General features: G+C 42.6%; 1 protein-coding gene across 1 annotated transcript in view; it reads left to right on the plus strand.

The window, feature by feature from the left end:
- The first annotated feature begins 422 nt into the window (after positions 1 to 422).
- Positions 423 to 12,537, plus strand: part of NT5DC1 (5'-nucleotidase domain containing 1) — a 252,604-nt gene continuing 240,489 nt past the window's right edge. The window contains exons 1-5 of the mRNA XM_065402104.1: positions 423 to 515; positions 4,089 to 4,180; positions 6,230 to 6,301; positions 9,443 to 9,549; positions 12,220 to 12,299. Coding sequence (XP_065258176.1) covers positions 423 to 515; positions 4,089 to 4,180; positions 6,230 to 6,301; positions 9,443 to 9,549; positions 12,220 to 12,299 — 444 coding nt within the window. The remainder of the gene's footprint in view (positions 516 to 4,088; positions 4,181 to 6,229; positions 6,302 to 9,442; positions 9,550 to 12,219; positions 12,300 to 12,537) is intronic.

The following is a 12,537-nucleotide window of genomic DNA, read 5'->3' on the forward strand; positions in this document are numbered from 1 at the left end:
CAAAGCCTGCACCCAGCACCCAAACTCCCTCCCAAAGCCTGACCTCTCACCCCTTCTGCACCCAAACTCCATCCCAAAGCCTGAACCTGCACCCCAATCCCCTGCCCAGACCCCCTCCCCCACCAAACTCCCTCCCAGAGCCTTAGGCAGTGGGGGTGGGGGCAGGTTCTTTCTACAGCCCCCATCAGCCATCGCCTCTCAAGGTGCGTCTGAGCGGCAGATGGCCAGGCGGATAGGGCTACACCTGCATGGCCAGGAGCAGGTGAGCGCCACAGAGCAGACGAGAGGGCGGGGAAAGGCGCAGCCGGCCCTGGGGCGGCCTGGTGGCAGCAGCGAGTGAGAGCAGCTGCCGCAGGAAGCAGCCGCAGCAGCGCCGCTTTCCTTTCCCCTCGCCTGCCCCCGGAGCCGCCGCCTGTGCAGCAATGACCCGGCCCTTCTCTCTGGCCGAGTGTGACGCGCTCGGCTTCGACCTGGACCACACGCTGTGTCTCTACAACCGCCCCGAGACCGCCCGGGTGAGTGGTGGGCGCCAGGCTCAGCCGCCGGAGCTGGGCTGCGGAGCGGGTCCTGCTGCAGCCGAGCGGCTTCCCCGCCAGCAGGACTTCGCTGGGCTGCCCGGGGCAAGCCCCGCGCCTGGGGAACCCCTGGGGATTCTTCCAGGCCAACCGGGGCAGTGCAGCGCCAGGCAGAGCCGTGGCCCGGCTCTCAGGAGCGCTCCGGGTTCGTGGCGGGGCTCTGACTTCCTTAGCTGGTTTTGACCAAGTCCCTCGGTGTGCTGCCGCGGCCGCCTGCTCCTCGTGCAAGCGGGAGCGGGTGGGTTTGGCTTCCCCAGGCAGCCCAGTCGCGCGTTCACGAAAGAGGCGCGGATTGCTCCTAGGTCCCCGACTCCTCCTCCCGCCTGTGAACGATGCCGGAGAGAAGCGAGGCCCCGCCCATTCATTCTTGTGCAGAACGTTGAGCTGCCGCCCTCAGCCCAGAGATGGCTGCAATCCAGAGCTACTTTTGTGCAGGGGGTTCAGGAGGCTGCAGACATCCGCAGTTAAATAGCCCCGCATTTTAAATTGTGACCAGTTAGGCAAAATTAGACCACGATTTACCAGTATTTGAAGGAAGCAGGGGGCATTTTATCCCTGATAGGTTTTGAAAGCATAGTAGTGACCCATCCATAGATGGGATGTACTTTGGGATCTTGTTTAGATTACATTTGCTATACATATGTATGCTATTATTTATACTATCTTGGAAGCTTAAAACAAAACTACCAATTTTGGGCCCTGTCCTGTTCTAATTCAATGGACATTTTTGCCCAAGCAAAGCAAATGGAAACCTGATCTACACTCAAAAGTTAAGTTGATCTGGGGATATTGCTCAGGGGTGTGAAAAATCCACACCCCAAGTGACATAGTTATTTCAACCTAACCCCTGGTGTAGACAGTGCTAGAGTGACAGAAGAATTCTTACCGCCTCTCCTGGAGGTGGATTAACTACAGCAACAGGAGAACCCCTCCCATCAGTGTAAGTAGTGTCTGCATTAAAGTGCTACAGGTGCAGCATTTCAAGTGTAAACAGGCCCTCAGACAAATGTTGGATGTTTTTAGCCCTTATAGCTATAACACTCTTAGGGCCTGATTTTTATAGGTGTTGTATACAGCAGCAGCTCCCATTGAAGGAAGTGAGAGTTTAAGAGCTTAGCATCTTTGAAATTCAGGCCTTTAATATTTTTCGATGACTTATCTACTTATATACTGGTGAATTCTTAGGGTCTTAAAATAAAATGTTTAGCATATAAGCATGCTGTGTCTTTCTGATTTTAGCTTCAGAATCCATTGTTCTTGCTTACTGGGAGGGGTAGGTGGGAGGAATTATTTATTTTCATCTCTGTTTCACATTGCCTCAATTCACAAACATTTTTTGAGGGTGAATTATATGTGCTGGGAAAACTCATTGTAAAACTTAGGCCTGGTCTACACTACAGAGTTAGGTCAACGTAAGGCAGCTTATGTCAACCTAATTATGTCAGTGTTCACACTACTGCCTTGCTCCCATTAGTGTAAGTGCCGTACTACACCGACATAACAATTCCACCTCCACGAGAGGCGTAGGGCTTGTGTGGATGTAGTTAGGACGATGCAGTGTCCACATAGACACTGCAGGTTACTTACATCCGCTATTGGCTGTCATTCTTGTCAATTTCCTGGCTCCATGGGATAGCCAGGAAATTGACAAGAAAGCTGCTCACAGATCAGACTGTCATCTCAGGGCTGGTGGGGGCTTCAGCTAGAGCTTGGCTGCCGCCCATGCTGTCAGCTCCCTGCTCCCAGCCAGGCTTCTAGCTCAGAGCCAGGCTGCCACCGTGGTCCTGGCTCCCCACTCCCAGCCAGGCTGCTGCCCAGACTCCCTACACCTGGGCTTCTCACTCAGTTGTCTGCCATGCTCCGGCAGGGAGCTGAGAACCAGGGGGGCAGCCGGGCTCCTGGCAGGGAGCAGTCCACGGAGCTGAAAGCTCAGGCTCTCAGACCCCACAATGTCTCTCTTAAATCAGTGGAAGTGCTCCTTGTGAGAATGCGCACCACTGACAGAAGGATAGTGTGGACATGAGCCACTGCAATAATTACTGCGGTGGCTATAAGTCGACCTAACATAGTTCAACTTAAGTTTGCAGTATAAAAATTCCCTTAGTGTAGGATGGCCACCTCTTGGCTTCTAATATATGCCCACCCAAGTATTCTGGATGCTTTCCCCATGTTATTTTACCAACTTTTGTTTCTTCACTAAATACCAGCTGGTTGCAAGTTTATACTCTGTTTTTCAAGGTTGGCATACGCCCTGTCCTCTTTCTTTTCTCTCTTCCCTCTTCCTTCCATCTATAATGTCTACGTTGGTTCCTATTTCATCCACAAAATGTTGCAGGATGATTTTCAGTAATTATATTTGTGATGACTCCTGCTTTTTACTGGTAAGCCAGCTATGAGAGGTACACTTCATTATGCTCCCATGATGAGGAGACATTTTTTGATTTTGGACCTTAAATTTTCAATGAAATAACAAAGTTTTCCATGGAGAGAAGTCATTTTTTGTGAAAAATTTAATTTAGTTGAAAACCCAATTGTCCTTCGAAAAACAGTTTAGATGGCAACATTTCAACAGTCCTACTTCCACTCTCAACAAGATTAGTCTGAACTAAACCTTTTCTGGCTCAAGGGCAGGGGTGGGCAAACTTTTTGGCCCGAGGGCCACATCTGGGTATGGAAATTGTATGGTGGACCATGAATGCTCACAAAATTAGAGGTTGGGTGAGGGCGCCGGCTGGGGGTTCCGGGCTCTGGAGTGGAGCCAAAAATGAGGAGTTCCCGGCCAATGAGAGCTGCAGGGGCAGCACTTGGGGCGGGGGCAGCGTGCGGAGCCCCCTGGCTGCCCCTACACGTGGGAGCCAGAGGGGTCACATGCTGCTGCTTCCGGGAGCCGCGCGGAGTGGGGCAAGCCCCTGACCCTGCTCCCCGGCTGGAGTACCAGAGCGGGGCAAGCCCTGGACCCGCTCCCTGGCGGGAGCTCAAGAGCCAGATTAAAACGTCTGGAGGGCCGGATGCAACCCCCGGGCCGTAGTTTGCCCACCCCTACTCTAGGGAATGACTAGTTGACAGGTTTTTTTTCATGTACTGCTATACATTTAACACAGATGTAGCATACAGCTTTCACTAACTGTGTTCTCTACAGAGATTCAACTCTACAATGTTTTGGCTTTAATATACTTTTGCCAGACTAAAACTGTAAATACTTGCTGTAGAAGATCTATTGTTAGAATTGAATCTGTTGTACTTAATAGAGCGTGATATAAAGCTTATTTACTTAAATCTTGAAATTTCACCGTACTGCAGAAATAATAACAAACAGTATTTTAACTGTTGCTGTGACTCATAATCATAATTATTTAGAATTTAATTAAAATTAACATTCAATTTATACATGCAGGGATAAGTTGTGCTCTTCTTTTATTAACTGCCCATTTTACTTATTGAGATTGTGGGTAAGGACTGTTTCTCTTACTCATATAATGTTTTTTTTCCTCTCACTATTTTTCTCATTTGTAGCTTATATATGATAGTTTTGCCCGCTACCTGGTAACCGAGAAGGGTTATGATAAAGAATTGCTGACTGTAACTCCAGAAAGCTGGGACTTTTGGTAAGTATTATTAGAAATGTCTTACTTCCTTGATGCCACAGTTTTTATGGGGCTGAGAAAATAACTTGTCATATTGAAGAGACATGATTGTGAGTCCCACCAAAAGAATCTATCTTATATTCCTAAATCGTGGTTTTAAAAAGTCAAATTATATTGAAACAACAGGCTTCCAAAATAATAAATAGTAGAGCTGGTTGAGATTTGCTTAATTTCAGGCTTTCAAAAAAAATTGTCAAAATTTTATTTTTTTTAATTAGAATTCTCTCCCCTTGAAAATGTTGAGATTCTTCAACCAGCTCTAACAAATACCTAGCCCTTACATATAGATTTGCATTCACAGATCCCAAAGTATTTTACAAAGTTTGGTAAATATCATTATCCTCATTTTATAGTGGGGGGAAACTGAATTGCATAGAGGTTAAGTGACTTTCTCAGAGGCTTGCAGCAAGCAAATTGGGGTCCTGGAACTCTGTGCATGAATTGTTTTGCCAATGTCATCACATGTGCATGTCATAAATTCCTGCCACTCTAATATTTTTCATTAGTGAACAGGCAAGATATTGACTTCTATAAAAACCTTGGTCTCTGGGCACTAGATTTGCCATTTAAAACCCATTCCAGTTCCAAAGATAGATGCAGTGTAATACGGATGCACATGTTGAATCAAAACAATAGCTAATATAGTAGTTTTCGTTTGTGGCCTAAAGCCTTGATAGTGTTTTCAATGTGATTTTTAAAAATGTGATCCTATTTCAGCTAAAATACTGTTTGGTTGGTTTATTCATCTACAGTGTTAGCATTTGGAGTGAGACATCTATATTTGGATTAAGTTTTTCATCCCAGAAGTTGAAGAAAGGACCCAATTTGACAGTTTGGCAACTTTTTAGATGATAAAAACAAGTCCCAAGTTACTTTCATATACTGAAACATCACAATATTAATATACCAATATCGTGGATAAGAGAGGGCTGGGTTTGTTGGGACCGCAATACACTGCTTGAAGGATATATGTTGAAATTGTATTTATACCAGACTGGTACTTCTCATCTCTTACAAGTCATCTGAGGCATAAAGATATCTGGTAGAACCAGATGCCTAGACCTCCGTTCTGTGATCCGATCTATGCTGGCTAACCCCCGAACCTCTGTGGAGTCCCACTGAGGTCAATGGGGCTTTTTGTAGACCCAGGGGTCAACCTCATGCATAGCCATCAGGCCTGGGTCGTGTGTGTGTGTGTGTGTGTGTGTGTATGTTACCTGTGCATAGTTCTAACATACATTACATATTCAAGGCTCTGAACTCATTTCTGTCCTCACCTGGACCATTCCATCATCACTCTGGGTATCTGATAATAAAGTTGAAAATGTGATTATGTTTGGTTTGGTTTCTATCTGCTAAGCTCTAAAAATTCCAGAGTTCATTCTGTGTGACTGCAGTTATCTGTCCCTTCTCACTGGAATCATCAGTGGCGTTTTTCATTCCTTGCTTCTCCAAACAATGTAAATCATTGCTCAGTTTCTTATTTCAAATTACATTTCACCTTTATGTTGAACTCCAGTAAAACAACAGTTAATGTTTGGGTTGGTAGGACTTCATCTGTCCAGTCTAGCTAGTAGTGAGCTCAAGTTACTACCTAATATTAACCAGTTAGATGTTGTTTTTCCTTAATATTAAAAACTGGCTAAAATGCACATACCTTGGCTGTAGAAATTTAGGCCCCCATCCTCCAAACACTTATAATAAGTTTGTTCATGTGAGTAATCTCATTGAACTCAGAGTAATCCTGGCCCCAGTGAAGTCAGTGGGAGTTTTGCTACTGACTTCAGTGTGGCTAGGATTTCACCTCATATGTTTACTTGCATATATAAAGTTACTCACACATGGAAGTGTTTGGAGGATCAAGGCCTCTCTTTGTGTGGCAAAGTTGCATACTTGTTATAACTGCATATCGTTTAGACAGTCTGATATATGCTTCATTATTTCTCAGGTATAATTTCTTATCTAATTACTACTTTTCTTGTTTTTTCTTTTAAATAAAATGAATTGTAGCTGTAAAGGATTGGCATTGGATCTGGAAGATGGAAACTTTTTAAAGCTTGCTGGAGATGGAACAATTTTGAGGTAATACTGATTAATTTTTATGGCTAGAGAGATAAAAAAAGATTGCATACTTTTTTTAAATGCCAGCATCTGATAATTGGGACAACTATTAAATATTTAGAACACTAATCACCATATGTATTTATTTTTTACATTAGAAGCTAAGTGCAACATATGTAACTTTGTGCGCAATCTGTTTTAAATGTACATGTGTAACTTTTTGGTGACCCATCCATTTTATAAATAATGGCACAATAAAAGTTGCTTTTATTTGCTAGTTTGGAACATCTCTCTCTTTCTTAACCGCTTAATGCTTTTGCTACTGCACTCCTTCATGATTTTCCTGCTATGTTAGTTGATGCTGTCAGTGGAAATTGATGTACTACTTGTTTTTCCAGACAGGACCCTTAGAGTGGGTACAGTTATTGAAACTAATTTTGCTTTGTTCACCCGATGTGTCAAGCTACTGTATTCATAGGCCCTGATCCTGTACTTACCTTTATGCACTCGAAATATTGTCATTGACTTCAATAAGTCTAATCACAGTGTGCAAAGTTAAGTGCATACTTATGTCTTTGCAGGGCTGGGGTCTAAAAAACAGTAGGATTAGATAGCTGGTGGACAAAGCCATTTGTCATTATTAGCTATAAAAGTCATAGGAAAGTTTGTAATTTGAGGTGGTAAAACATAAAATGTTGCAAAACTCTACTGTTTTCCAAATTCAAAATTCAGAAATTTGCAAAATTTCTGCCTCCTCTACATATAATTTATGTAAACACTGAGAATACCAAAAAATAACTTTAATTGCAAATTTGAGAAGTGGGGTGAATATCCACAAACAAGGTGTCTTATATAATGTTAAGCTCTCTTCTCCCCCTCCCCATCCCCTCCCCTCCCCAGAGTCACATACACAGAGTAACAAAATTCAGATAATTGAAAGTTAACACAGATACTACATGAACATAAAAATGGCCATACTGGGTCAGACCAATGGTCCATATAGCCCAGCATCCTGTCTTCTGACAGTGGCCAGATGCTTCAGAAGGAATCAATAGAATGATCAATTTTGAGTGATCCATCCAGTGTCCTCTAGTCCCAGCTTCAGGCAGTTGAAGGTTTAGGGACATCCAAAGCATGGAGTTGTGTCCCCGATCATCTTGGCTAATACCATTGATGGAACTATCCTTCATGAACGTATCTAATTCTTTTTGAACCCAGTTATATTTTTGGCCTTTACAACATCCCCGGCAATGAATTCCACAGGTTGATTGTATGTTGTGTGAAGTATTTCCTTTTGTTTGTTTTAAACCTGCTACCTATGAATTTCATTGGGTGACCCCCTAGTTCTTGTGTTATGTGAAAGGATAAATAACACTTCCCTATTCTCTTTCTCCATACCATTTATGATTGATATATTCCTTGCTCCACTGTGCCTAAATAGTTCAGGGCCTGAGGTGTGTGTTGTACGCTAAACAAGTGAAGGGAAGAATTTAAGCAGTGATTTTAGCACAATATGTAGAAGTCAAGACAAAGAAAATTTGTGAAAGACTGTCATATGTAGGGCCTAGCAAATTCACGGCTGTGAAAAATGCATCACGGACCATGAATACTGGTCTCCCCCATGAAATCTGGTCTTTTGTGTACTTTTACCCTATACCATACAGATTTCACAGGGAAGACCAGCATTTCTCAAACTAGTAGTCCCAACCCAAAATTGCAGGGGGGGAAAGGAGGAGTTTGCACGTTATTGTAGGGGTTCGTGGAACTGCTACCCTTACTTCTGCACTACCTTCAGAGCTGGGTGGCTGGAGAGCGGCGGCTGGTGGCCGGGCGCCCAGCTCTGAAGGCAGCACCACCAGCAACAGTGCAGAATTAAGGGTGGCAATACCATACCATGCCATTCTTACTTCTGTGCTGCTTCTGAAGGTGGTGCTGTCTTCAGAGCTGGACACCTGGCTAGCAGTTGCTGCTCTCTGGCCGTCCAGTTCTGAGGGCAGCGCAGAAGTTAAGGGTGGCAATACCACGACCCTCCTACAATAAACTTGTGATCCCCCTCCCTTCCCCTTTTGGATCAGGACTGCTACAGTTACAACACCTTGAGATTTCAGATTTAAATATATGAAATCATGGAATTTATGATTTTTAAAATCCCATGACCATGAAATTGACCAAAATGGACCATGAATTTGTTAGGGCCCTAGTTATATGGGAGCATGAGTCTTCTGGCACTATGGGAAGAGATGCTAGGAAAGACATTGGAGTGTTTGAGATCACAACAAAGAGAAGTGATTTTTTCTGAATGCACCTTAGCTTCTCTTGGGGAAAAATTGAGGTTTTTCATAAGCTAACTAATCAGGACAAACCTTTTACATACAACGGATGAGGATCAGAAGCTGACTGTAAAAGAAGCAGTACTTCTGTAATGAATTCTACATGGATATAGGGACCTTCCTGCGCTTAGCTCATCACTGGATTAGAGTCCAAAATGGTTAATCACACAGTACTGTCCAGAAAAAAATGCTGACATACTGCAGAAGGAAGAAATTACATATTTTCCCCCAGATATGTTAATTGGGCACAAAACATGGATTCTTGGCACTCCTGAAAATAATGTGACTGGATCTATTATAGAAGATATCCATATATGTTTGAAATTAATATAAAAGATGGTCCTTTTGACCAAGGGCCTACGGGAGTGCTCAGTGCAGTTAAGAATCCTTACAAGGAAAAGACTAGTGGTTATGATCTCAGTTTGGAGGGGCATATTACTTGCTGCAAAAGATATTGATGTTAATGGCAGAAAAATATACTTTTTCCCAGATCTTATTCCTTTTAGTCAGACCAGAGGAAAATCATTTGTATCATTAAAGAAAATGTCCTTAGATGAAAGGGTAGATTTGGTGATCTTATTTTCAGCAAGGCACTATTGATTTATCAGAGAAATTCTGTATCTTCTGGGTTGTGAGAGAATCAAGCCTGGCATTTGAGAGAGACCTCTCCCTTTTCCCCAAGTACAAATTACTCAGTGGAGAGGAAATGGGAGAGGGATCAATCACATGGCCTAGCTCAGTATTTGATTATTTATTACACACCTATGTGCACTGTAGGAAATGTGAATGATTTTAAATATTTTTAACCTTCGTCACGCAATGCATCAATTAGGGCAAGCCATGGTACGAAGAGTATGACTCCTGAAGAGATCTTGGAAATTTATGGCAGGAGGGAATGGAAACACTTTAAAACATTCAGTGGAATGGTTTCCCGCTCAGGTAAATATAAATAATTTCTTTACCTGAGACTTCATGAACTTGGAAACTGTTTTGGCTACTGCAATACTTGCTGCTGTTATGCAGTTTTTCCTTTAAACACTTAAAATATTGTTATATTAGAAAAATGTAGGGGACTGGGTGTCTTGGGGATTGCTAAAGAGATATGTAGTTTTCCACCTTTAATTCTCAGGTTCATACTGAGTCCACGTCAGCAATGAACAGAAGTTGTTAAGACTGACTGCTGTTTGCCTCATGTGAAACAAGTTGGTGGTCTAGTTTTGGTTGTAAAGCTTTTCTTTGGGGTGGGTCGGTATTCCTTGGAGAAATACACTGAGACCACCTGTGACGGGTTTGGTCACAGAGACCCCCTTGGGACTGTCACCTGATGTGCTGAAATTACCTCTGAGCCTGTTTTCCCTGTCAGCTTGGGACTCCAGAACCCTGTCTTGTTGAGCCAGACACACTAGCCTGCTGCAACACAGACCCAGGGTCTGGTCCATGCCCCCAAAGCTGCAAACTTAACTGAAAACAGCTCAGAAGGTTACCTATCTCCAGCACCCAGACACCCAGTTCCCAATGGGATCCAAACCCCAAATAAATCCATTTTACCCTGTATAAGCTTTATACAGAGTAAATTCATAAACTGTCTGCCCTCTATAACACTGATACAGAGATATGCACAGCTGTTTGCTCCTCCAGTAATCACTTACTCTGGGTTTATTAATAAACAAAAGTGATTTTATTAAGTATAAAAAGTAGGATTTAAGTGGTTTCAAGTACTAACAGACAGAACAAAGTAAGTCACCAAGCAAAATAAAGCAAAAGCGTGCATGTCTGAGCCTAATACTTTAAGAAACTGATTACAGGTAATATCTCACCCTCAGAGATGTTCCAATAAGCTTCTTTCACAGACTAGACTCCTTCCTAGTCTGGGCCCAATCCTTTCCCCTGGTACAGTCCTTGTTAATTTCAGCAGACATCTCAGGTGGTAAGCAGGGGTTTTCTCATGACTGGCAGACCACTTTGTCCTGCTCAACTCCCTTTTATAGCTTTGGCACAAGGCAAGAATCTTTTGTCTCTCTGCGTCTGCACCCCTCCTTCTAAATGGAAAAGTATCAGATTTAAGGTGGATTCCAGTATCATGTGACATGGTCACATGTCACTGTAAGACCCCTAGTCACCATTCTTCCAGGGTTGGCCCACACCTACACAGGAAGGCTTGAGGTAAATAAACCATATACAACCAATTGTCCTAGTCAATGGGAGCCATCAAGAGTCTAAACCACCATTAATGGCCCACACTTTGCATAATTACAATAGGACCTCAGAGTTATACTTCATATTTCTAGCTTCAGATACAAGAATGATACATGCATACGAATAGGAGGAATATATTCAGTAGGTTATAACCTTTGTTATGATACCTTACAAGAGACCTTTTGCATAAAGCATATTCCAGTTACATCATATTCACACTCATAAGCATATTTCCATAAAACATATGGAGTGCAATGTCACGCCACCATCTTACATTGTTTAGGGCAAACAGTTTGCAGATCATTACAAATTTTGCTCATTGCTGACTCACTACTCTGGACTCTCTGTCATTGACAGCCTCTAAGTATAAATGTAAAGGACTGAATGGGCCTGGAAGACTGAAATACTCTCTTCTCCATGGGGTGCTTTTTTTCCATTTCAGGAGGGAAACTTACATTCATACCCTTTACCTATTTTGTGGATAAATAAGGGACTTTGGTCTTTATAGTCATCTATAATGTACACAGAGGTTTGATGCTCTGATACATTTTTTATTAACTAAAAAATAAAATAAACTTGGCCTCCTTTGGGAGCACTGTTTTCACACAAAATATATAAGGATTTAAAATGCTTAAGTCAATAAAATATAAGAGTTTGCAGGATGAAGGTCATTATCTTATCCATAGCTTTACTCTTGGGTACTTCCATTTAAGTATACAGATAACTACCTACGTTAGGTAGTTATATCTTATATGCCTGCAGGAGTAGAGCCCTGCTCCTCTACAAGGCACAGCACGAACTCAGCCCCCAAAATGGGGTTTTGATGTCTTCAAGCCACTTTTACACCTTGCATATTCTGGGCTGCTCTGAGGGCTGGATTGGCCCCCAGTATACTTAGTCCAAGATGCTTGTCTGAGTTACAGCAGGCTGTCCTATGGATCACAGTGCTGCCTGGACTCTCCAAAGCACTGTAGCCTGCAGTCTTGCCCCTAACATGCCCCTACACCAGGACTTGTGAGGATGTTCACAAAAGGCAGCCTTGTGACTGTCTTCCTCAGTTCTGCACTGTGGGAATCTTCCCCCAGCAGGACTCATCAATATTTTTAGAGCTCCGTTACATGACTCTGGCCCTTTTTGCCTGAACTGGTGAGGATCTCATCCAGAGGCTTAATATTTATTTTTAAAATGTCAGTAATTTGCTAAAGAGTAGCAATTTTCTATCTCCAATAGAATGATGTCCAGAAAAAGAAAGAGAGTCTCACGAAAAAAGTAACATGATAGTAATGGCCAATGGCCAATATCTAATCCCAGTAAAAACACAATGGGAACTTTAAAATTAACCATTTAAACACAGACTTTTCCCCCAGTTAAAATATACACAATAGTTTAAAACAACTTTTCTTTCTTTTGCAGCTAAATATTATTGCTATGATAATTATTTTGACCTGCCAGGAGCCCTTCTTTGTGCAAGGATTGTGGATTGTTTAGACAAGGTAAGAGCTACATAATTTCAAGCTCAATTAAGAGAAAAGAAAAATATTGCTACTTGTTTTATTCTTTTTCTGTCTCTGCTCATCTCTCTTCCCTCCCCTCCCTAAACACACAAAGTACCATGTTGAATAATGAATTGTCTTGACACTTATGCTAAGAAGTGAAATATAAATTGGGTTGGACCTTTGCATTCCAATTCTACAGTGTATGTAGGTCTTCTACTAAAACGGGTCTCAAACT

The sequence above is a fragment of the Emys orbicularis genome, chromosome 3, assembly GCF_028017835.1.
Source record: "Emys orbicularis isolate rEmyOrb1 chromosome 3, rEmyOrb1.hap1, whole genome shotgun sequence".
NCBI lineage: Eukaryota > Metazoa > Chordata > Testudines > Emydidae > Emys > Emys orbicularis.